This window comes from Ranitomeya variabilis, chromosome 2 (assembly GCF_051348905.1).
Source record: "Ranitomeya variabilis isolate aRanVar5 chromosome 2, aRanVar5.hap1, whole genome shotgun sequence".
NCBI lineage: Eukaryota > Metazoa > Chordata > Amphibia > Anura > Dendrobatidae > Ranitomeya > Ranitomeya variabilis.
In genome coordinates this window covers 179,426,208-179,452,426 of record NC_135233.1, presented here as the reverse complement: position 1 = coordinate 179,452,426, position 26,219 = coordinate 179,426,208, and the positions used below count along the sequence as shown (strand labels likewise).

The following is a 26,219-nucleotide window of genomic DNA, read 5'->3' as shown; positions in this document are numbered from 1 at the left end:
CTGGAGATACAAGTCTTCCTAACAAACAATGCCACACCTCCTCTTGCTAATCCTGTTTCTAATAAATAAGTTGCAACCTTCAAGGTTTGTATCCCAAACATGTGTATCATCCCACCAAGTTTCAGTGATGCCTATGACATTTCTCCCTTCCTGCGTTAGCAACTCCAATTCTCCTTGTTTGTTTCCCATGCTCTGTGCATTTGTGTAGACATTTTAGTTTGAAATCGGTTTCTCTTGCTCCTCTATTTTTAACACTAGGACTACTGGACTCGTGACCCCGCCTAGAACTACTGAAAGGAGTCATTTTGACTCCTTGCTTGTTTTCGTTTATTTTTAGAGTTTCATTTGTGGTTATTTATTAATAATTATATTTTTTGTAATGTATTATTATTGTGAGATCCAACAGTAATGCTTTTGATTGTTTTTTTTCTGCTTTTCTTATTTTTCTACAGAAAATAACAATAATTATAATAGACGTTTTTCAAACATTTTTTTTTATTCAAGTGCACACATATAAACAACAACTGAAGAACAAAAAGCAGAGAAAATGTAGGTGGAGGAGCATAAAAATGAAAATATGGCGCAGAATTCACCTTCTAAACATTTGGTGTTTCGCATTTTAGGCATTGCCTTTGATTTATGGCAGTACATTTCCCACACAAAGACTTACCACAAGTCTTACAATTGCCGACAGATCTATTTTTCTTGCACTTTTCTTTGATCTGGCAAAATTTTGTTTGAACCATCACTTCTAAACATGTAGAAACTTGGGACGTGGAACCCTTTTCCCTATCTGTGACATAAGGACCACTCAACTCTCTCACAAGCGTTTGCAAAAAATGCCTTGCGTGACATTTTTTGGTGGGTAATCTCCTTGAATATTATACATGCATTTATACCCGCAAAGTCTAAGGCATTTTCAAATGCATGAACAGGCCATCTCCTTGTGGATGTTCGTGTGGTATATTTTCGTGCCATCTGATCCACTACATCTACTCCATATTTTGTTTCATTGTAAAACTTTACCGTTTCTGGAGTTTTTTTTAGCGGAATCAGACGCAACAACAACATCTGGATGGACGGAACTCAAAATGACAACATTTTTGTTGGGCTTTCCTTGATATACTGTAAGTGTAAAATTGTCTTCATTTCTAAACACTTTAGTGTTGTACAATTCCTCTTTCATGGATTTTATTTCTTTAGGCACTTCTCGCCTTATCTTATTCAGTGTTCCCACGATGGTTGTTCCTTTGCTTTTTAGCTGTTTAGCTAATTTTACTGAAGTAAAATAATTATCGGTTGTAACATTGCGACCTTTTTTCAAAAACGGGTCCAATAACTTCATTACCACATGGTCAGCTAAACGGTCCTCAGCACGGCGTGTCATCTTTGCCTAGATAAGGGAAGCCATTTGCCAGATATTTGCTCTCCTTATCAACAGCTAGCCAATATTTGTGGCCATATTTATCTGGTTTGGAAGGCATGTACTGCGTGAATGGACACCTAGTTTTGCTTGGGAAAAGTTGCTCATCCACCGTTATGTATGGGCCAGGTTTGTAACACGCAATACAATTTGCAATAAACCTGTCCCACACAGTAGAAAATAGAGCAAACTTGTCCGTTTGCAGTCTCTCCGATCGAGTAGATTTCTCATCAAATCTGAGAAACCTCAATTTCAACAAAGCGGTCCCTAGACATTGTCGCTTTGCAAAACGGTATTCCCCAGTCATTACACCAAATACTGCTAATCGAGTGACGGTTCGTGCCAGATATTCCACGAGCATAGAATATCGCAATGAATGCATCTAGCTCCTCATCAGATAGAGTAAACTGTAAATTATTGTTCCTGCATGCTTCTGCAAGCGTACAGTTCTTTATATGTGTCAATATATATGAATCAAAAAATAAACGCCATGCGCTCAAAGGACTATCGATAATGATATTTCTTCTGGCGTATCCTGTAGAGCCAGGTGCTTCTCGAAGAATATTTTGGCTGTCACGCCTACCAGGCAAGTGTTGTCCAATTTCAACAGGTTTCCATTGAATACCATCCGCTGAAACTAGTATTCCTTCAAATTCGCCTTCTCTGGTGTTTGTTGTTGCATTACCTTCGCCGCCATCGTTATCTGTTGTTCTTTCATTTCTGGGTCGTTTTGCTGATTTTTTCTGTCCACGACCAGGAGGATGGTCACGAGGCAACATAACTGCATGAGCCCGATCCCCAGTTGATGTGCTTGGAATATCTGGAAAAAAGTTGATGAATATTTAGAATTTTTGTTTTGTAAGGATCCGTGCACACTGGCTGGATTAGCGGCGGAATATCCGACCGGATATTCTCACCACAATCCGGCCCGTACCTGCCCGCTCAGGTACAGAGCGGAGTTTCATACCTGAAGCTCCGCTCCGAACCCCGGGCTGGAGCCGCTGTCTGGGACGGAGCCGTGCTCGCGCGTAAGCAAGCGCTGCTCTGTCCCTGACAGCGGCTCCAGCCCGGGGTTCGGAGCGGAGCTTCAGGCATGAGCGGGCAGGTACGGCCTGTATTGCGGCAAGAATATCCAGATGGCTATTCAGCCAGAATTCTGCTAGTGTGCACAGGCCCTAACTCAGTGTGTGGAAGAACAAATAAATACACATAACTACTTACCTTCTGGATTTGTTCCTTCTGAGTCTTCAGATTCACTTGATATGTTCTGAGGAATGAAATCTTCATCACTGTCAGAATCAAATACATGTTCCTGCAATTCGGATTCCGATTCATCCTCCGGTATGGATTGCAAAGTAGCCAGAATATCCTGAGGCTTTATCAAACGTCTTCTCTCCATATTCCTCACAAATTCCATAATTCTATATAGTTCCCTGCTGAAAAATAGAAATGAAATGAAAACTAAAAGAAATAATAACTGTTCTGCCACCTTCAAAAGTAGGTGGGCTGAATCAGTTGACAGACAGCTAAACTATTTCATAACAATTCATACCTGTATGAGTCTTCAGAGCTCGTATGTCTGCGTCTGTTCTCTTTGTCTCTTCAGCTGAACTGAAAGTAAAGTTACTATCCAGAATACTGTCTCCTGCTAGGACCTTAGAAAAACACCACCCTTCATTAGCATAAGATAAGAGCCTAGAGTAAACAAGCTATTTTGTTCAGCATTACACAGTAAAGGTACCGTCACACTAAGCGACGCTGCAGCGATAGCGACAGCGATGCCGATCGCTGCAGCGTCGCTGTTTGGTCGCTGGAGAGCTGTCACACAGACCGCTCTCCAGCGACCAACGATGCCGAGGCCCCCGGGTAACCAGGGTAAACATCGGGTTGCTAAGCGCAGGGCCGCGCTTAGTAACCCGATGTTTACCCTGGTTACCAGCGTAAAAGTTAAAAAAACAAACAGTACATACTCACCAGCGCGTCCCCCAGCCTCTGCTTCCTGACGCTGACTGAGCTCCGGCCCTAACAGCACAGCGGTGACGTCACCGCTGTGCTTTCACTTTCAGTTTAGGGCCGGCGATCAGTAAGAGTCAGGAAGCAGAGGCTGGGGGACGCGCAGGTGAGCATGTACTGTTTGTTTTTTTACATTTTACGCTGGTAACCAGGGTAAACATCGGGTTACTAAGCGCGGCCCTGCGCTTAGTAACCCGATGTTTACCCTGGTTACCAGTGTAAAATATCGCTGGTATGGTTGCTTTTGCTGTCAAACACGGTGATACACGGCGACCTAGCGACCAAATAATGTGCAGACCTTCTAGCAGCGACCAGCAATTTCACAGCGGGATTCTGATCGCTGCTGCGTGTCAAATACGGCGATATCGCTCCCTAGGACGCTGCAACGTCACAGATCGCTGGCGACGTTGCTTAGTGTGACGGTACCTTAATACAAGCAGGTAAAACACAAGGAAAATGTGAAAAGTTGACATGTAAATTGAACTACATCTATATGAACATCAGGGTAAATAAGACAGAGTGAAAAAATTATGCACAAAACTTTATAGCAACATTTAGTGACAAAAGGACCTCAAAATATAGTAGGGAGTCAAAATGACTCCCTTCAGTAGTTCTTGGTAAATTTTTAAAAAAACGCACAAATTTTTTACCAAAATTATTTATTCTCACAAAATCTTTTTTCACATCATATTTGAGGAAAAGTCACCGAGTTTCAAGCCGGAATTCTGAAAAATGTAGTCACAGAAGAGAAATAAAAAACGAAAGGAGTCAAAATGACTCCATCAGTAGTTCTAGTGTTAATTCATAATTTGTTGTTTTGTTCTTTATTTCCACTACTAATAACCGGGATCTCTAAAGAATTCATTAGCTGTATATTTTTTTCTGGCCGTATATATTTCCCATCCTATATTGCTCTAGTTTAAAGCTCTCCAACATTTCTTCGGAGCATCCAACGCTGACTGAAGAGCACAACGTAATTATCATATCCTCTATATTATAAGAACTACTTAGCTAAGGAGGGAGAAAGGTCATCTCGGAAGCCTGTCTACCAGTATGACCAACTGTTATAGGAATTTGTCTCCCACCATGAAGCGTGTGAGGAACAGTCAATGCAGTTTCATCATGGAAACTTACAGATTCAAGTAAAGTAAACCTACTTCAGACTTAAAGGGAACCTGTCACCCCAAAACTCGAAGATGAGCTTGAGCCACCGGCATCAGGGGCTTATCTACAGCATTCTGTAATGCTGTAGATAAGCCCCAATGAATCATGAAAGATGAGAAAAAGAGGTTATATTATACTCACCCAGGGGCGGTCCTGCTGCAGTCCGGGTCCGATGGGCGTCACAGTCCTCAACAGGGCAGACAAAGTAAGTCTGCGCCGGAGCTGCGGCGTGAAGACAAGAAGAGGACGTCATCGTAAGAAGATGGGAGGCCCCGGACTGGACCACGACGCCCATCGAACCCGGACCGCAGCAGGACCGTCCCTGGGTGAGTATAATCTAACCTCTTTTTCTCATCTTTCAGGATACATCGGGGGCTTATCTACAGCATTACAGAATGCTGTAGATAAGCCCCTGATCCTGTGGCCACAGCTCATCTTCGATTTTTGGGGTGACAGGTTTCCCTTTAATATGCAACAACTCAAGTCTGATATATAAATACATAAACCGCAAGGAAGAAGTGATGAGAGTGACACTCATGTGTCCAAATGAAAACTTCAGTTTTGGGCAAAGCTTCCCCATGTTCAAATTAAAATGTCCATTATTGGGACTTGTTTTCATATGTTTTAGGATTTAATTATGTTGGCAAGGCACTTACAAAACATACGTCAGAACTGGAAAATGAAGAATGAAAACGTTTCTTTTTTCTTCAGTAACACTCACGTGCCAATCTATTAAGGCGAGGGTTAGCAATCTGTAGCAGGCCAACTGTTGGAATCCAGAAAGATACAGCTTCACCATTTGTAAAGTTTTAACACCCAGCAAGCTGTTGTGAAGGGCTGCTGAACCCAGTGTGTGCCAGTATTAAAAATTCAAGATCTTATTTACCTAGGACTACTCATTTTATCCATTACACCAAGGATGCAGTACAACATTTCCTTTTGCTTATGATATGTCAACAGTGTTTCTCAGTAAAAGAAAATATATTTTGATGTATGCTTGAACATTCAGAGAATGGTGATGTTTTATTTTACCCAGCTAAACACTGAAATTCAGGAATGTTTTTGGCACAAGAATAAAAACTGTATTGGAGCAATTTATATACAATGGCTTAAAAGGGCTTTACTGAATTAAAAGAATGACAGTAAAATGAACAATGAAATACGGCAGACTAACAGTGCCAATAAAAATACGGAGAAGAATATTTTGCGGCATATGTGATATTTACAAAAGCGGAGGTCCTGCCAAGAGATGCAAGATATATAAAAACAAATTCTCTAAAAATACTTGGTTTCTGTAAATTATACATTGTAGTCAAATTAAGTTCAATACATTAGTAGGCTTTTCTTAAAAGTTCTTAAAACAAGTCACATATCTGCGTTCTGTTAACCATTTGGCAATTAAAATGTGAAAGAGTGGCAGGAACATATTGAGGTCAGTGGAACACCATATGTAACTAGAGTCCATCTCTTAGAACGGTAGGCCAAGCCAGGGAAAAAGGCTTCAGTATTGGAATACACATACAAATAATTAAAGTTGTAGAAGCGGTTATGTGGTCTTTCTAAAGCCTTTAAGGATGGGATATATGTTTTCAAAAGCTTCATAGATCTCTCCTCGAACTTTAGCCCCTAAAGGAGAAAGGAAAACTTGTAACAAAAATTGTATTTTAAGGGGAGGGTCCAATTAAAAAAAAACAAAACAAAAAAAAAAACATATGAGAGAGAAAGTAGACTTCGAAAAAAAAAAAAAAGCAAAACACAGTACTACATACCAACGCTGCACTTGTCTCAGTTTGTCTGTAACCATTATGTCATGTTGGCAGTGCTGCAGCCAATCACTGAGCTGAGTGACGGGCTACAGTGCTTTCATAATTTAGTTGACATCACCGCTGCAGACAAACATTATTACTCAGCTTGGATTTCTCAGCATATAGTATAACATTTTCTAGAAGTGGACTACCCTTTTAACAATTAACACAAAGCTTAATGTCATAGAATACATTTAAAAAGTCAATTAAAAACAACAAAAAGAATGTAGCCAGCTCATCCTTAAGCTTGTGAAAAAGTTGTGTTATATAGTAACAAAAAACAAAATGCGTGTCAGACATGCAATGTATCCTTACTTATATTGATCAAACCACTACGCAGATTACAATACAACTCACTCCACATAATTGGCAGCTAAGATTAAAATCTTTAATTCCAGAATATTACATAAATTAGAAATTACAAGAGTCCACTTCATTAACAAATGATATTAAGGCCTCACTGCACAAAATGTTTTGAAAACTTCATTCTAATAAAATATTGCAAAGAATTAAAGCACCACTCCGGTGATTTTATTGCAGCCCTGGAATGGATGGATAATGCAAGAACTCTGCACCTAATATAATCACGGCGTCTTCAGCTCTAACCGACACCACTCTGGTACCGTTCCGCCACCTTGTGACCGCAACGGACTGAGCAGAAGTAATAGGTAATGGTCACAAGATCTCAATGCACAAACTGCTCGAGATGAACCGGAATGGCAGATTACAGCAGAAGATGGAGGATGGTAAGTAAGAATAGTTACATTAGCAATATGTATGTATGTATGTATGTATATACACACACATACTGCTAATGTAACTATCCTTACTTACCATCCTCCATCTTCTGGTGTGTGTGTGTGTGTGCGTGCGTGCGTGTGTATATATAATATATATATACACATACACACACACACACCAGAAGATGGAGAATGGTAAGTAAGGATAGTTACATTAGCAGTACACCGTGTGCAGAATTATTAGGCAAGTTGTGTTTTCATCACATGATAGTTTTTATACTTGTTGTCCTACTCCAAGCTGTTCAGGCTTGAGAGCCAACTACCAATTAAGTAAATCAGGTGATGTGCATCTCTGTAATGAGGAGGGGTGTTGTCTAATGACATCAAAACCCTATATAAGGTGTGCGTAATTATTAGGCAACTTCCTTTCCTTTGGCAAAACGGGTCAGAAGAGAGATTTGACGGGTTCTGAAAAGTCCAAAATTGTCAGATGTCTTGCAGAGGGGATGCAGCAGTCTTGAAATTGCCAAACTTTTGAAGCGTGATCACCGAACAATCAAGCATTTCATGGCAAATAGCCAACAGGGTCGCAAGAAGCGTGTTGGGCAAAAAAGGTGCAAAATAACTGCCCATGAATTGAGGAAAATCAAGCGTGAAGCTGCCAAGATGCCATTTGCCACCAGTTTTGCCATATTTCAGAGCTGCAACGTTACTGGAGTAACAAGCAGCACAAGGTGTGCGATACTCAGGGACATGGCCAAGGTAAGGAAGGCTGAAAAACGACCACCTTTCAACAAGAAACATAAGATAAAACGTCAAGACTGGGCCAAGAAGTATCTTAAGACTGACTTTTCAAAGGTTTTATGGACTGATGAAATGAGAGTGACTCTTGATGGGCCAGAGGCTGGATCAGTAAAGGGCAGAGAGCTCCACTCTGACTCAGACGGCAGAAAGGTGGAGGTGGGGTACTGGTATGGGCTGGTATCATCAAAGATGAACTCGTGAGACCTTTTCGGGTTGAGGATGGAGTAAAGCTCAACTCCCAGACCTACTGCCAGTTTCTGGAACACAACTTCTTCAAGCAGTGGTACAGGAAGAAGTCGGTATCGTTCAAGAAAAACATGATTTTCACGCACGACAATGCTCCATCACATGCCTCCAACTACTCCACAGCGTGGCTGGCCAGTAAAGGTCTCAAAGAGGAAAAAAAAAATGACATGGCCCTCTTGTTCACCTGATCTGAACCCCATAGAGAACCTGTGGTCCCTCATAAAACGTGAGATCTACAGGGAGGGAAAACAGTACACCTCTCGGAACAGTGTCTGGGAGGCTGTGGTGGCTGCTGCACGCAATGTTGATCGTAAACAGATCAAGCTACTGACTGAATCTATGGATGAAAGGCTGTTGAGTGTTATCATAAAGAAAGGTGGCTATATAGGTCACTAACTTTTTGGGGTTTTGTTTTTGCATGTCAGAAATATTTATTTGTAAATTTTGTGCAGCTATATTGGTTTACCTGGTGAAAATAAACAAGTGACATGGGAATATATTTGGTTTTTATTAAGTTGCCTAATAATTCTGCACAGTAATAGTTACCTGCACAAACCGATATCCTCCTAAGATAGCCAAATTTAAAAAAAAAAAACACTCCAACTTTCAAAAATATTAAGCTTTGATATTTAGGAGTCTTTTGGGTTGATTGAGAACATAGTTGTTGATCAATAATAAAAATAATCCTCTAAAATACAACTTAAACCTCTGGCAACAAGTGAGTACACCCCTAAGTGAAAATGGCCAAATTGTGCACAAAGTGTCAATATTTTGTGTGGTCACCATTATTTTCGAGCACTGCCTTAGTTCACTTGGGCATGGAATTCATTAAAGCTTGGAATCCACTTCCAGTCCTCCATGATGACATCACGGAGCTGGTGGATGTTAGAGACCTTGTGCTCCTTCACCTTCCATTCGAGGATGCCCCACAGAAGCTCAATAGGGTTTAGGTCTGCAGACATGCCTGGCCAGTCCAGTACCATTACCATTCTTTTCTTTAACAAAACAGTGTAATCTTGGAGGTGAGTTTGGGGTCATTATTTTGGAATACTGCCCTGTGGCCCAGTTTCCAAATTCAGGGGGATCATGCACTACTTCACTATGTCACTGTACATGTTGGAATTCATGGTTCCCTCAATGAACTGTAGCTCCCCACAGCTGGCAGGACTCATGCAGCCCCAAACCGTGACACTCCCACCACCATGCTTGACTGTACTCCTCATCTTGTTCCCACCACCATGCTTGACTGTACTCCTCTTGTTTCCACCACACGTTTGACATCATCTGAACCACATAAGTTTATCTTGGTCTCATCACACCACAGGAAATGGTTACTGTAATCCATGTCCTTAGTCTGCTTGTCTCAAACGGTTTACAGGCTTTCTTGTGCGATCATCTTTAAAAGAGGCTTCCTTCTGGGAAGACAGCCATGCAGACCAATTTGATGCAGTTTGTGGCATATGGTCTGAGCACTGACAGGCTGACCCCCACCCCCTTCAGCCCCTGCAGCAATGCTGGCAGCACTCATACTAGAAAAGGCAATCTCTGGATAGAACGCTGACCATGTGCACTAAACTTTGGTTGACCATGGCATGGCCAGTTCAGAATGGAACCTGTCTTGTTGTTAAACTGCTTTATAGTCTTGGCCACCGTGCTGCAGCTCAGTTTCAGGGTGTTGGCATTCTTCTTATAGCCTAGGCCATCTATATGTACTGCAACAATTCTTTTTTTCAGATCCTCACATAGTTCTGTGACATTAGGTCTTGTTGAACTTCCGGTGACCAGTATGGGAGCAATAACACCAAATTATCACACATGTTCCCCATTCACTCCTGAGATTTATAACACTAATGAATCACATGACATTGAGGAAGGAAAATTCGTTATTGAGCACAATTTGGCCATTTTCACTTAGGGATGTACTCACTTTTGTGGCCAGTGGTTTAGACATTAATAGCTGTGTTGTTATTTACAACACACCAAAGTTATACTGTTATACAAGCTGTACACTGACTACTTTACATATTTATATGCATTTTTTACATACCATATATACTCGAGTATAAGCCAACCCGAGTATAAGCCGAGGCACCTACTTTTGCCACGAAAAACTGGGTAAGCTTATTGACTAAAGTATAAGTCGGGTGTGCATGGCTCCCCAGTCCCTCCCCGTCCGGGTGTGCATGGCTCCCCAGTCCCTCCCCGTGCTGGTGTGCATGGCTCCCCAGTCCCTCCCCGTCCGGGTGTGCAGGGCTCCCCAGTCCCTCCCCGTCCGGGTGTGCAGGGCTCCCCAGTCCCTCCCCGTCCGGGTGTGCAGGGCTCCCCAGTCCCTCCCCGTCCGGGTGTGCAGGGCTCCCCAGTCCCTCCCCGTCCGGGTGTGCAGGGCTCCCCAGTCCCTCCCCGTCCGGGTGTGCAGGGCTCCCCAGTCCCCCCCCCCCGTCCTGGTGTGCATGGCTCCCCAGTCCCCCCCCATCCTGGTGTGCATGGCTCTCCAGTCCCTCCCCATCCTGGTGTGCATGGCTCTCCAGTCCCTCCCCATCCTGGTGTGCATGGCTCTCCAGTCCCTCCCCGCCCTGGTGTGCATGGCTCCCCAGTCCCTCTCCACCCTGGTGTGCATGGCTCCCCAGTCCCTCCCCGTCCTGGTGTGCATGGCTCCCCAGTCCCTCCCCGTCCTGGTGTGCATGGCTCCCCAGTCCCTCCCCGTCCTGGTGTGCATAACATGTCCATAACAGCTGACATGCAAATAAGGCAGCACACTGCAGAGCTGAAACATGCAAACATGAAACACGAAAATTGAACTGCATTACTGCACTAGAAATATGAAAAATGAGAGCGTTTAGCACATAAAAATGGCCAATTTTATGTGTACCTGGTAGCCACTTTACGGCATCTCTCTTATACCAGGTCCTACGCTTTCCTTTCCTCGCTGAGAATAAACGTCTCCATCTGAATGGGTACCTATGAAAACCTCTTCTTAGACTAGCATTCTCACTCTCTGTGGAGGGGTAATGGACCTGCTGCAATTAAAACACCTGTGACTAGGAGGTGGAGTGCACTCCGCCTCCTAGTCACAGGTGTTTTAATTGCAGCAGGTCCATTACCCCTCCACAGAGAGTGAGAATGCTAGTCTAAGAAGAGGTTTTCATAGGTACCCATTCAGATGGAGACGTTTATTCTCAGCGAGGAAAGGAAAGCGTAGGACCTGGTATAAGAGATGCCGTAAAGTGGCTACCAGGTACACATAAAATTGGCCATTTTCATGCGCTAAACGCTCTCATTTTTCATATTTCTAGTGCAGTAATGCAGTTCAATTTTCATGTTTGCATGTTTCAGCGCTGCAGCGTGCTGCCTTATTTGCTTGACTATATAAGAGTTGGTGACTCTAGGTTCAGCACCTGTTCACACTTCGTCTATGTTTGGATGTGACGGTCAGTTTTTTCAAACATAACAGCTGACATGTCCCGGCTTTGATGCGGGCTCACCGCCGGAGCCCACATTAAAGCAGGGGATCAGACCTCGGACGTACTATCCTGTCCGAGGTCAGAAAGGTGTTAATGGCAGCCAGCCCATTAATTTTTTCTTGCTGTGTTAGCACACTCACAGTGTTCACTACTGAATGCTGAGGCGAGTGCAATGAAAGATTACATGCCGACATCGGTGTTTGTGTCATGAAGTATTTTGTGAGTTGAGTTAGCGCACAATTTATACAGCCTCCGAAGGATGGTATAAATATTAAAATGGCTCTCGGCAGAAAAAAAAATATTCCCCATCAATGGACAAGTGGGATGAAACGGGAGCATGAACAGGGGAATGAGGAGGACATTGGGGAAGAATTTTTTGTAACTGATGTAGAAATGTGATTCTTTTTTATGTGACAGGACGGTACTTGGGCGTAGTGTATCCCTTTTCTCTCACAAAACAGCAACAATGGGGGAGAAGAGAAGCAGGGACCAAGTGGTGCCATATTTACTAAATATTGGGGTTTTGAAAAGCAGTACTGAGAAATCAGGTCCTATAACTGTCGCAGTTAAAAGGCTTATCTCAGGTTGTTTAGGGGTTAAGTATATTTTGTGTGTGTTCACCTTATTTAAGGTTTTCCATTGCGGGTGCATTTATTGAGCATCCACAGGATTGATCAAAATTATATGCAAATGAGCTCCAGTTGGTGCAAGTTTTGACCTGAGAATCTCAGGCCTCAGTTTTTCCAGGCCCATAACATTTTTAATTTTTCTGTCAATTGAGCTGTGTGGGAACTTGTTTTTTGGAGAGACAAACCTAAAATTGCACAGAATTGCAGTATTTAGTGAACATCTAATTTTTATACAGCTCAGCATATGGCCAAGCTCCATTTGTCCAAGATGGCAACAAACAGACCTTTAGCAGACCCCGCCTGCCATGCCAACCCATCAGTACCCTGCAACTGCATAACAGTGGATTGATGGGAGCAAGCGAGTGGGAGCACTAGAACAGTGTGAAAATGGATCCAGCTCACACACCAGGGTGTTGAGAAAAATCTTTCATTCGGCTTTATTTGGAAGAATTCTTTTTAAAATGGTCCAACATCAATTAGGACGTCTCAGACAACATTGCAAATGTAAAATAGGGGGTGATATATGAGAAGAACCATACGCGTTTCGAACAATAAAGTTTTTGAACACTGGTCACATGGCATAAAGCCCACTGAAGATTTAAATATATTCCTACTTGATTAAAGGGAACCTGTCACCCCCAAAATCGAAGATGAGTTAAGCCCACCAGCATGAGGGGCTTATCTACAGCATTCTGTAATGCTGTAGATAAGTCCCCGATGTATCCTGAAAGATAAGAAATAGAGGTTAGATTATACTCACCCAGGGGCGGTCCCGCTGCGGCCTACCATCTTCATACGATCACGTCCTCTTCTTGTATTGCGCAGGCATACTTTGTCCTGTTGAGGGTAGAGCAAAGTACTGCAGTGCGCAGGTGCCGGGAAAGGTCAGAGAGGCCCAGCACCTGCGCACTGCAGTACTTTGCTCTGCCCTCAACAGGGTAGACAAAGTACGCCTGCGCCGGAGCCGCAGCGTGAAGGCAAGAAGAGGACGTCATCGTAAGAAGATGGGAGGCCCCGGGCCGGACCGGGACGCCCATCGGATCGTACCGCCCACCCAGGTGAGTATAATCTAACCTCTTTTTCTCATCTTTCAGGACACATCGGGGGCTTATCTACACAATTACAGAACGCTGTAGATAAGCCCCTGATGCTGGTAAGCTTAGCTCATCTTCGATTTTGGGGGCGACAGGTTCTCTTTAATGCAAATGAACACGCATGAGGAAATCATGGCAATGCAAATTAAACACACACAGAAGCTGCACAAGAAATACTTCAAAAGACATTACAGAGATATGGGTGGGTTAGGCTAAGTTTACATTTCGTTGGGCAGAGCTGCAGAGGGATGCGTACTTCCTCCGTTAAGCCCCGCCCACTTCTACACCTCTTCCATTAGGCTCCGCCTACATCGGCATGCGTCCTGCGTAACGATCTTTAACATTGGGTACGCAGGCCAGGCCATGCGGATGCGGCGCTTTGACGCTGTGCTGACAGCAACAAAATGCAACATGTTGCATTCTACGCAGTTCAGCGCAGCATCAAAACGACGCATGCGGACGCATCCGCATGGCCTGCGTACGCATCCATACCCAATGTTAAAGATAGGTACCCAAGACACATGCAGACATAGGCGGAGCTGAAGGAAGAGGTGCAGAAGTGGGCGCAAATGGGAACTTAGCCTTAGTCTTGCAAATACCGCACTGAACAATTTATACCAAAAGAACACTTGAACAAATCTATATATATCTATATATATATATATATATATATATATATATATATATATATATATATATATATATATATATATATATATATATATATATATATATATATATATATATATAATTGTCTAAGGGGTACTTCCGTCTGTCTGTCCCGGATATTCATTGGTCGCGGCCTCTGTGTCATGGAAATCCAAGTCACTGATTGGTCGCGGCAAAACAGCCACAACCAACCAGCGACGGCCACAGTCCGATTAGTCCCTCCCTACTCCCCTGCAGTCAGTGCCCGGCGCCCGCTCCATACTCCCCGCAGTCACCGCTCACACAGGGTTGGTTAATGCCAGCGGTAACGGACAGCGTTATGCCGCAGGTAACGCACTCAGTTACTGCCGCTATTAACCCTGTGTGACCAAGTTTTTACTATTGATGCTGCCTATGCAGCGTCAATAGTAAAAACATCTAATGTTAAAAATAATTAAAAAAAAAAAAAAAAAAATCATTATATACTCACTCAGCCGCCTTTCCTGCTCCTCGCAACGCTCCGCTGACCGCTCCATGCAAGCGGCAGGTTCCAGTGGCAAGGATGATATGCGAGAAGGACCTGCCATGACGTCACGGTCATGGCAGGTCCTTCTCGCATACGACGTCATCACACCCTGGGACTGGAAGCTGCCGCCTGCACCGCACACAGGCGACAGAACTACAAGGGGCCCTCAGAAGGCAAGTATATGTTTATTTTTTAACTTGTGACATACGTGGCTGGGCAATATACTACGTGGCTGGGCAATATACTACGTGGCTGGGCAATATACTACGTGGCTGGGCAATATACTACATGGGCTGTGCAATATACTACATGGCTCTGTGCTGTATACTATGTCACTAGGCAATATACTACATGGGCCGTGCAATATACTAGATGGACATGCATATTCTAGAATACCCGATGCGTTAGAATCGGGCCACCATCTAATATATATATATATATATATATATATATATATATATATATATATATATATATATATATATATATATATATATATATATATATATATATATAAATATATATATATATATAATCGTCTAAGGGTCACTTCCGTCTGTCACGGAAATCCCGCGTTGCCGATTGGCGACAGACAGTCCGGCCGCGAATTCGCCCCTTCCTACTCTCTGTCAGTGCCCCCCTCCATACTCCCCTCCAGTCAGCACTCACACAGGGTTAATGGCTGCGTTACACCGCGTTATAACGCAGTCCGTTAACGCTGCTATTAACCCTGTGTGACCAACTTTTTACTATTGATGCTGTCTATGCAGCATCAACAGTAACAAGATCTAATGTTAAAAATAAGAAAAAAAAAAAAAAATCATTCTCACCTTCCGGCGCCTTTCCCGCTTATCGCGGCGCTCCAGGCCTTGCATTGCGGTCTTGCGAGATGATGACATAGCGGTCTCGCGACCTGGGTAATTTCGCAATGCATCGCTGGGAATGGAAGCTGGCGGCCGCATCGCGCGCATAGGGACAGCTTCGCTGGACGCCCGAGGGCGAGTATATAACTATTTTTTTATTTTCATACTTTTTTTTAACAGGAATATGGTGCCCACAGTGCCATATAGTACTTGGGCTGTATTATATACTGCGAGGCTGCTATATACTACGTGGGCTGTGTTATATACTACATGGCTGTGCTATACACTACGTGGCTGTCTGTGTTACGTGGCCTCTGCTATATGCTATGTGGCTGTTATATATATATATATATATATATATATATATATTTATATTTATTACACAGCTCCGGCGCAGGCGTGCTTTGCTCTGCCCTCAACAGGGCAGACAGAGTACGCCAGAGCCGCAGGGTGAAGACAAGAAGAGGACGCCATCGTAAGAAGATGGGAGGCCCCGGACTGGACCACGACACCCATTGTATTTGGGACCGCCCCTGGGTGAGTATAATATAACCTCTTTTTCTCATCTTTCAGGATACATCGGGGGCTTACATACAGCATTCCAGAATGCTGTAGATAAGCCCTTGATGCTGGTGGGCTTAGCTCACCTTCGATTTTGGGGGTGACAGGTTCCCTTTAATGACATGATTTATGTACAATAATATTACTACTAACTATTACCACGTGTGGATCATAAGAGGAAGAAGTGAACTCCCAGAACTGAAGAAAGGGAGGGAATCTACGAGTGCCGTCATGGACTTCGCAAAATACAGTTAACCGGTGAGTAACTAAAACTTTATTCGATCGTCCATGACAGCACCACCAGAGAGAATTACAGAGAGTAATAACTAATTAGGGAGGGACTATAGCCTGCAGCCTTATACCAAAAGAGAGGTCTGAGGAAGCACCCAGATCTAGTCTGTAATGATTGAAAAATGTGCTTGGAGAGGACCAAGTAGCAGCCTTACATATTTGGTCAATCGAAACTTCCGATCTCTCCTCCCACGGCTCTAGTGGAATGTGCCCTCAGTTCTCCAGGTGCCGATCTGCCCTTTGACATTTATGCTAGTGAAATAGCCTCCCTAATCCACCTGCTAGCGTGCTTTTTGATGCCCTAAGGCCCTTCCTAGTGCCCTGATAGGAGACAAACAGAGCGTTCTCTTTTTTCCAGGGATCAGTAACTGCTAGGTATTCTAGGAGACATCTCCTAACATCTAGGGTGTGTAGTTTCTTTTCCTTTTCGTCTAGGGTGTGTAGTTTCTTTTCCTTTCCGCTGCTAGGATTAGGGAGGAAGGATGGAATAACTATCTCCTGCGTCCTATGAAATCTGGAAACTACTTTAGGCAGGTATGCTGGATCAGGTGAAAGTATTACCCTATTATTTCTAAATTGTGTATAAGGAGGAAGCCTGGATAATGCCTGGATGTCACTTACTCTATGAACTGACGTTAGTGCTACCAGGAAGGCTACCTTGAGGGACAGGTTTTTTTTATGCAAGTCGATTAAATCGGTTCAAATGGAGCCTCTGTCATGGCTGTGAGGACTAAGTTTAAATCCCACGGCATGACCCTATCTTTCACTACTGGTCTGGACCTACCGTACTTGCCGCCTTAATGAACCTATCAATCCAGTAATCACCGGCAATGTTGCAGCCAAAGAGGGCCCCTAAGGCTGACATCTGCACTTTAAGAGTACTAGAGGATAATCCCATGTCCAGACCTTTCTGTAGGAATTCTAGATTCTGGTTTATTGGTGCTGATTGACCAGCCACCACCCCTGCGTCTTGAAGGAACCTTTTCCAGATTCTGACATAAATTTGGGCTGTGATTATTTTTCTGCTTTTAACCAGGGTATTAATCAAGCCTGGGGAGAAACCTATCTTTTAGCAGAGACCGTTCAAAATCCACGCCGTCAGATGAAGGCCATCCACCTGAGGATAGTAGACTGGGCCCTGGGATAGGAGATACGGGATGTCTTGTAGGACACACGGGTCGGACACCGACATGGTTCTCATGCCTCAGGACCATGCCCTCCTGGGCCAAAACGGGGCGATTACTATAATCTTTGCCTTGTCCTTCCTGATTTTTCTCATCACCAGAGTTAGTAGAGACAGAGGAGGGAAGGCATATGCTAGCCTGAAGTTCCACTTTATCAAAAAAGCGTCTACTGCCAAAGGGTCTTCTCTGGGATTCAGTGAGGAAAACCGCCTCACTTTCCTATTCTCCCTGGTGGCGAAGAGATCCATCTCTGGTTGACCCCACTTTTGCACAATCAGGTCGAAGATGGAGGATTTTAGGGACCATTCCCCTTGTTTGTATTAGAAGGTTGCGGCTTTAGTATATACGCACAGTGACCTGATTGTCGGAGAACACTCGTACGTGATGACCCTGTTGATACACAGGGAGTCTTTTAGCCGCCTGTTCCACTGCTGTTAATTCTTACAGGTTAGAAGACATTTCCACCTGATGATGCTCCCATAGTCCCTGGACTAAAACGTTACCCATATGAGCCCCCCAACCGGAAGGGCTTGCATCCGTGGTAACTATACGGGTTATGTTATATTCCCAAGGGACCCCTCTAGATAAATTCCCTCTAGCCACCAATTGAGGGATTTTACAGTTTTGGGATAAAGTTAGCTGTCCTTCTAGGTAACCCCCCAAAGTTTTTCGACGCAACAAAACCTCGCCCTGTAGTTTTCTTGTATGGAGCTGGGCCCACCGGACAGCGGGAATACAGGATGAGAGAGAGCCCAAAAGAGACATGGCTTTCCTGAGGGACATGGTGAGGTTATTGGAGGCGTTTAGAACCTGATAGTGTAGGCAAACGGACTTTTCGGGAGGCAGACTGCATTCCTGATTCTGGGAATCTAAGATTAGACCTAGGAATTGCTGAACTTTCATGGGCTGCAGCCAGGACCTTTTGATGTTTAGGAGCCATCCTAACCGCTCAAGGGCAGGCACTACTTTTTGTAATTGTTCCAAACAATGTTCTGTTGTTTTGCCTATAATAAGGAAGTCGTCGAGGTAGGGGATCACCAGAATGTCTGACTCACGTAGATGGGCCATTATCTCGGCTATAACTTTAGTGAATACTCAAGTGGGCTACTGCAATACCAAAGGGAAGGGCACCATAGTGGAAATGTCGGACCAACCCCACCAGATGGACCGCCACTCTAAGGAATCGTTGGTGAGCGCATTAATGGGTATATGGTAGTAGGCGTCTTTTAGATCTACCACCACCATAAAGCAATTTTCAAACAACAATTTTATTGTGGAATTGATTGTTTCCATTTTGAATGGCCATATGATCAAAATAGCAGTATGATCAAAAATTCATTGAGGGCTTTAAGATTTATTATAGTCCTAAAAGAGCTGTCCGGCTTACGGACTAGGAACAGAGAGGAGTAAAATCCTCTGCCCCTTTCTTCCTCTGGCACTTCTGTCAGAACCTTTTTGCTGCGCAGGTCAGAAATTTCAGCCTCCAGAGCCGCCTGTTCTGTTGGGGAAGACCTGAGTGGGGTAATCCTAAACCTGTTTTGGGGGACACAGGAAAATTCCAACCGCAGTCCCGTGGCTATCAACCCCAGGATCCAGCTGCTATTGAAATCTGGGACCAGGCCAGGTAGAAGGCAGTTAGCCTACCTCCTACCGGAGCAGCTAGTCATTGGGGTGGTTCCTTCACCTCACGAGATGGTTCCTGGCACCCCCCACCTCCAAACACAAATCCAGTATCTCTCCTTTTTTCATCCCATCTGCCCTGATCTCTGGACGACCTTCTACGAAAGAATCTTTTCCCGGTGAATCGACGTCTATAAGAAGGGGTCGGTAGACTGGGGAACTTCTTTTTCTCATCCCCAGCTTTTTCCAAAAGTTCATCCAGAACTGGGCCGAACAGATATTCTCCCTCACACGGGATAGAGCAAAGACGGGATCTGGCCTGGATGTCCCCAGCCAACACTTCAGCCACAGAGCCCTATGAGCCGCATTTGATAGTCCAGCGGCCCTGGCTGCCATCCTCACTGAGTCTGCCGAAGCATCGGCTAAAAAGGCTGCGGCATTCTGGATTATTGGCAGGGACTTCAGGATGGACTCCCTTGAGGCTCTGTCTTCTACCTGGGATTCAAGCTGATCCAGCCAGACCATTATGGATCTGGCTGTGCATGTAGCAGCCACCGCCGGTTTTAGAGCGCCAGCCGACATTTCCCATGTCCCTTTTAGAAAAGAGTCCGCTTTCTTGTCCAGCGGATCTTTTAAGGAGGCCATATCATCGAAGAGAATGGAGGATTTTTTGGAAGCTTTAGCCACAGCTGCGTCTAGCTGCATCTCATCTGTTCACCAATGGATCCTTGAAGGGATATCTCTGTTTGAAGGCCAGTGGTAGGGAGACCTTCTTTTCTGGCTTCTTCCACTCTCTATTCATCAGGTTCTGAACCTTGTCATTTAGTGGAAAAGATTTGCATTTCCTTGGGTCTAGGCCACCGAACATCAGGTCCTGTGCAGAAAGTTCTGGTTTTGTGTCAGCTACCCCCATGGTGGACCTTACTGATTTGACCAGTTTGTCCATTTGATCTAGGGCAGTGTTTGTCAACTCCAGTCCTCAAGACCCCACAACAGGTCATGTTTTCAGGATTTCCTTTGTATTGCACGGGTGCTGGAATTAATGCTTGAGCAGGTGCTGAAATTATCACCAGTGCAATACTAAGGAAATCCTGAAAACATGACCTGTTGTGGGGTCTTGAGGACTAGAGTTGAGAAACACTGATCTAGGGGAAGGAAAAAACGGTTGGAGTCCTCTTCTGAAGACTATGCGGAGGAGGCAGAGGCTTCTGAATAAAATTCGCCTTTCCTAGGGGCAGCTGAAGAGTCCTCTCACCCTGATAAACTTGCTTCTCTTTTCCTTTTAGAAGATTCCCGTTGAGATAGGGACTTAAGAATTCTCTAAACTTCCATCCTAATAACTTCCCTTAGGTTTGCGGTAAAGTCAGGGGTTTTGTCCACCACCTGTAGAATTGGGGAAAGGTGTAAAGGACTATGTATTTAACTAGGGACTACCGCTCCCCCCTTTTTTTTTTTTTTTTTTACTTCCTACAGTCTGTCGCACACATGGCTGACATAACTTTTTAGGGCAACTACAAAGGGCTCATTCACTGTTTTTTGTTTCACTGCAGCATTTCTTCCCCTAGAGAAAGAAAATATAAAGGAAAAAACTGCATCAGGGTACATTTACGAAGATCTCTTACCCAAGCAGTAGCGGTAGGTACCGGATCACAGGGAGGGAGTGAGCTGAATCCTTCAGTCTGGAGGAACTTTTGCGGCTGGGCTGCTCACTTCGTCCTCGGTTCTTCAGCTGGGGGTTTGCATGGGACCTCTCTGAGGCACGATCCTGCTCCTGCTCCAGCTGAACCACCGGAGCTTCTAAACACATCCATAGCTGCAATGGGCCAAAAGCAGCCCTGCAGCGTCCTGTGGCTTTTTTTATAGTCCTCCCCCGGATCCGGGTTAGCAGGGTCGTGGCCAGGGGTTCCGCCCCCTCCCCGTTAGGGACGCCCCATGTCCTCCCCCACTGCGAGCGCCCCACGTCTCCCGCCGTTCCAACCTCTGCGCCCGCCCTGCGTGACACGACGGCGCCCACAGAGTGAATATTTATTCTTATGTCCATGACAGCACCACCTGAAACAGGGGATCCGCCCTCCAGGAACAGGAAACCAACCTATGCGTGGGAGAGGTGCCGCTTTTATGTATCTGTAGGTTTCCTGTTCCTGAAGGGCAGATCCCCTCTCTCAGGTGGTGAGATATTTTTTGCAAACCATGCTGACATTGCTTTCTATCTGTAAACACACAAGCATACAATAGTGAATCTAATATATAATTGCCAATCAGCTCTGTCACATCTTCCGGCGATTGTGTCGCTATCCCACAATCCACCGCGGCCGGAAGGACACGAACTGCGCCTCCACAAGTGCCAAAAATGGGACTGCTATTGCGTCGGGAGATCAGCGGCGACGCAGCCGAGGGATGAGCGGCGCCAGCCGCTCATCTCCCAACTGCTCGCATCGGAACTACGCCGACCACCATATTGGAACACCCAAGTTATGGGTATCCCGATATAGCGGCCGGGATTCAAATCCCCCGCCCGCTGAGCCAATGAGCAGTGCCGCACGGGATTTGAATCTCCCGCCAAAGCCGCGCGGCACCGCTCATTGGCTGAGCCGCCCACCGGCTGAGCCAATGAGCGGTGCCACGCGGGATTCAAATCCCCGCAAAGGCGTGCAGCACCACTCATTGGCTGAGCAGTGCCACGCGGCTTTGGCGGCGATTTGAATTCCACGCCGCAGCTCAGCCAATGAGCGGTGCCGCGCGGCTTTGGCGGGGGACTTCAATCCCGCGCGGCACCGTTCATTGGCTAAGCCACCCGCCGGCTGAGCCAATGAGCGTGCTGCGCGGGATTTGAATCCCCCGCCAAGGCTGGCAACCAATCAGCTGCTAGCGGTATTGGCGCCAGATTTGAATACCGCTAGCAGCTGATGTGATGGTGACACATGTCCACTGCTCCTGTTAGCACCACTAAGGATACACAGATGTTAATTTCACCGCACTACCGATGCAATAGCATCGGGCCTATTTCTAGTTTATTATACATACTATGCAAGCTGACACGTGTAATTATAGAGAGTGTGTTTTTATATAAACAAAACTGCTGTTATAAACCATGGATGAAGATATGTCAATGATCACCAACTATGGCAGTAACACATCGTATGAACTAATAATGTAAGTTTCTCGCCTGAGATTCAAACCCAAAGGAAGATATGTGTTCAGAGAAAAGATCCAAAATGCTTCTTTATTACAAAGTGCCCTGTATGGTCACCACCCCTAATATGTTTGGGTACACGTTCAATTGCATATGCCCGTAAGTTAGATATATCACGATCCACAAAATGTTTAGAAATATTTCTCTTGGAGAATTCTTCTGTGTCATAAAGGTGTCCTCTGACCCTGGATTTAAATTTACGGACAGTCGAACCTACGTACTTGAGATTGCATGCGGTGCACTCCATGATGTGAACATGATTACTGTTGCAATTGAGGAAACTTAATATGGAATTTTTTACTATGATCATGATTGAAAAAATAATTTGTTTTAAAAGACACTCCTCTTGTAAAACTTGTGCAGTAACCACATTTAAAGTATCCTTTCAAAGACAACGGTGTGCGGGAAACAGACATGTGACCTGTGACAAAGACTTGGTAGCGTGAATTGCCTTGTGTTTTGGCTTTTCTAGGAATTATTCTAATACCACTTTTCAAAATGCAGTTTATGATAGGATCACCATGTAAGATGTGAAGATTACTTTGTACTATGTTAGAAATGGCACCGAAATATGGACCATATGTTAGGACTAGAGTAGGTGTGAGGTTTCCTTTGTTTTTACACACTGGAGATTTATCTTTATCCACTAAATCCAATCTGTTCCTATCATCTGCAATTTTATTGGCTCGTTTCACACTCCAATGTGGATAATGTCTATGATAAAGACGTCTACTTATAAGATTAGATTCAGTGACAAAACTTTCACTGGTGCTACAGTTCCTTTTAGCCCTGATCATTTCTCCCACAGGAATACCTTTAACCCCTTAACCCCCAAGGGTGGTTTGCACGTTAATGACCGGGCCAATTTTTACAATTCTGACCACGGTCCCTTTATGAGGTTATAACTCTGGAACACTTCAACAGATCCTGATGATTCTGACAGTTTTTTCGTGACATATTGTACTTCATGATAGTGGTAAAATGTCTTTGCTATTACCTGCGTTTTCGAAATTTTTGCAAAATTTCTGTTTTTTTCACAAAATTCGCAATTTTCCAACTTTGAATTTTTATGCTTTTAAATCACAGAGATAAGTCACACAAGGCAATTCACGCTCACCTAGTCTTTGTGGCAGTTCACATGTTTGTTTCCCGCACACACTTGTCTTTGAAAGGATACTTTAAATGTGGTTACTGCTCTTGTAAAACTTGGAGTGTCTTTTAAAACTACCGTATATACTCGTGTATAAGACAAGATTTTCAGCACATTTTTTGTGTGCTGAAAACGCCCCCTTGGCTTATACACGAGTCATGGTCCAGAAAACCGGCGGGGGGGAGGGGGAGCTGTAGCATAGTGACAGCTGCAGCCGCCGGCTTCCTGAGACATCAATACTCACCCTCCGTCACTGCATCTCCGTCCCGGCAGCTCTTTCCTGTTCCTGTGCTCAGCGGTCAGGTGGCACTGCTCATTAAGGTATTGAATATGCAGGCGTCTCCACTCCTATAGGCGTGGAGCGTATATTCATGACCTTAATGAGCGGTACTACGTGACCGCTCAGCACAGGAAGAGCTGCCGCGCCGGGACAATGGAGATGCAGGGACGTTCAGCGATGGTGCGAGGAGGGCGACTATGATAGGGGAGCCCAGCCACGCACACAAGGATGGGACGGGGGGAGCCATGCATATACACATGGGACGGGGGGAAGTCATGCATACAAGAAGGATGGGACGGGGGGGAACCATGCATACAAGGATGGGACAGGGGGAGCCATGCATATAAACATGGGACGGGGGGAAGCCATGCATACAAGGATGGGACGGGGGCAGCCATGCATACTAGACGGATGGGACGGGGGGGAACCATGCATACAAGGATGGGACGGGGGAGCCATGCACACAAGAAGGATGGGACGGGGGGAACCATGCATACAAGGATGGGACAGGGGGAGCCATGCATATAAACATGGGACGGGGGGAAGCCATGCATACAAGGATGGGACGGGGGCAGCCATGCATACTAGACGGATGGGACGGGGGGGAACCATGCATACAAGGATGGGACGGGGGAGCCATGCACACAAGAAGGATGGGACGGGGGGAACCATGCATACAAGGATGGGACAGGGGGAACCATGCATACAAGGATGGGACAGGGGGAGCCATGCATATAAACATGGGATGGGGGGAAGCCATGCATACAAGGATGGGACGGGGGGAAGCCATGCATACAAGGATGGGACGGGGGGAACCATGCATACAAGGATGGGACGGGGGGAACCATGCATACAAGGATGGGACCGGGGGAGCCATGCATACAAGGATGGTACCGGGGGAGCCATGCATACAAGGATGGTACCGGGGGAGCCATGCATACAAGGATGGGACCGGGGGAGCCATGCATACAAGGATGGGACCGGGGGAGCCATGCATACAAGGATGGGACCGGGGGAGCCATGCATACAAGGATGGGACCGGGGGAGCCATGCATACAAGGATGGGACCGGGGGAGCCATGCATACAAGGATGGGACCGGGGGAGCCATGCATACAAGGATGGGACCGGGGGAGCCATGCATACAAGGATGGGACCGGGGGAGCCATGCATACAAGGATGGGACCGGGGGAGCCATGCATACAAGGATGGGACCGGGGGAGCCATGCATACAAGGATGGGACCGGGGGAGCCATGCATACAAGGATGGGACCGGGGGAGCCATGCATACAAGGATAGGACCGGGGGAGCCATGCATACAAAGATGGACAGGGGGAGCCATGCATAACGGGATAGGGATAGGAATGATGGGACAATACATACCCAGCTTATACTTGAGTCAATAAACTTACCCAGCTTTCCATGGCAAAATTAGGTGCCTCGGCTAATACTCAGGTCGGCTTATACTCGAGTATATACGGTAATTTTTTTTCCAATCATAATCATAGTAAAATATTCCATATTAAAAAGTTTCCTCAATTGCAACAGTAATCATGTAGTTCACATCATGTACGTAGGTTCGACTATCCGTAAATTTAAATCCAGGGTCAGAGGACACCTTTATGACATAGAAGAATTCTCCAAGATAAATATTTCTAAACATTTTGTGGAATGCCATAATCGTGATATATCTAACTTACGGGCATACGCAATTGAACGTATACCCAAACATATTAGGGGTGGTGACCATACAGGGCACTTTGTAATAAAGAAGCATTTTGGATCTTTTCTCTGAACACATATCTTCCTTACTACATTATTAGTTCAGACGAGGTGTTACTGCCATAGTGGATGATCATTGACATATCTTCATCCATGGTTTATAACAGCAGTCTTGTTTATATAAAAACACACTCTCTATAATTACACATGTGTCAGCTTACATAGTCTTCATAATAGATTCACTATTATATGCTTAAGTGTGTTTGCAGATAGAAAGCAATGTCAGCATGGTTTGCAAAAAATATTTTTATTTTTTTATATATATTTTTTTTCCACAGACATGCTTTCACATATGAGATGTTAATAATCTTATATCTAGATACATCTCATAAGTGTTTAATTTAAGCAGACTCTTTAGTTTGGATATTTTTTGTAACATTTATACTCGCTATTTGTTCAGTATGCTTTTGGTATAACTTGTTCAGTGCAATATTTGCAAGACTCTAAAGGTACCTTCACACTAAGCGACGCTGCAGCAATATCGACAACGATGCCGATCGCTGCAGCGTCGCTGTGTGGTCGCTGGAGAGCTGTCACACAGACAGGTCTTCTGCAACCAACGATGCCGAGGTCCCCGGGTAACCAGGGTAAACATCGGGTTGCTAAGCGCAGGGCCGCGCTTAGTAACCCGATGTTTACCCTGGTTACCAGTGTAAATGTAAAAAAACAAACAGTACATACTCACCTTCGCGTCCCCCAGCGTCCGCTTCCCTGCACTGTGTAAGCGCCGGCCCTAAAGCACAG

At 45.0% G+C, this 26,219-nt stretch overlaps 1 protein-coding gene and 1 long non-coding RNA gene across 2 annotated transcripts in view; both read right to left on the bottom strand.

Annotated features, from left to right (window-relative positions):
- Nucleotides 1–2,143: 2,143 nt before the first annotated feature.
- Nucleotides 2,144–3,149, bottom strand: LOC143809209 (uncharacterized). The gene is made up of 3 exons (XR_013222150.1): nucleotides 2,976–3,149; nucleotides 2,645–2,859; nucleotides 2,144–2,243 (listed from the first exon to the last, which is right to left on the bottom strand). It is a non-coding gene; the product is annotated as an uncharacterized LOC143809209 (long non-coding RNA).
- A 2,066-nt stretch (nucleotides 3,150–5,215) lies between these two features.
- TBP (TATA-box binding protein) overlaps nucleotides 5,216–26,219 on the bottom strand; it is a 67,461-nt gene continuing 46,457 nt past the window's right edge. Inside the window, exon 8 of the mRNA XM_077283235.1 lies at nucleotides 5,216–6,226. Coding sequence (XP_077139350.1) covers nucleotides 6,147–6,226 — 80 coding nt within the window. The 3' untranslated portion in view covers nucleotides 5,216–6,146. The remainder of the gene's footprint in view (nucleotides 6,227–26,219) is intronic.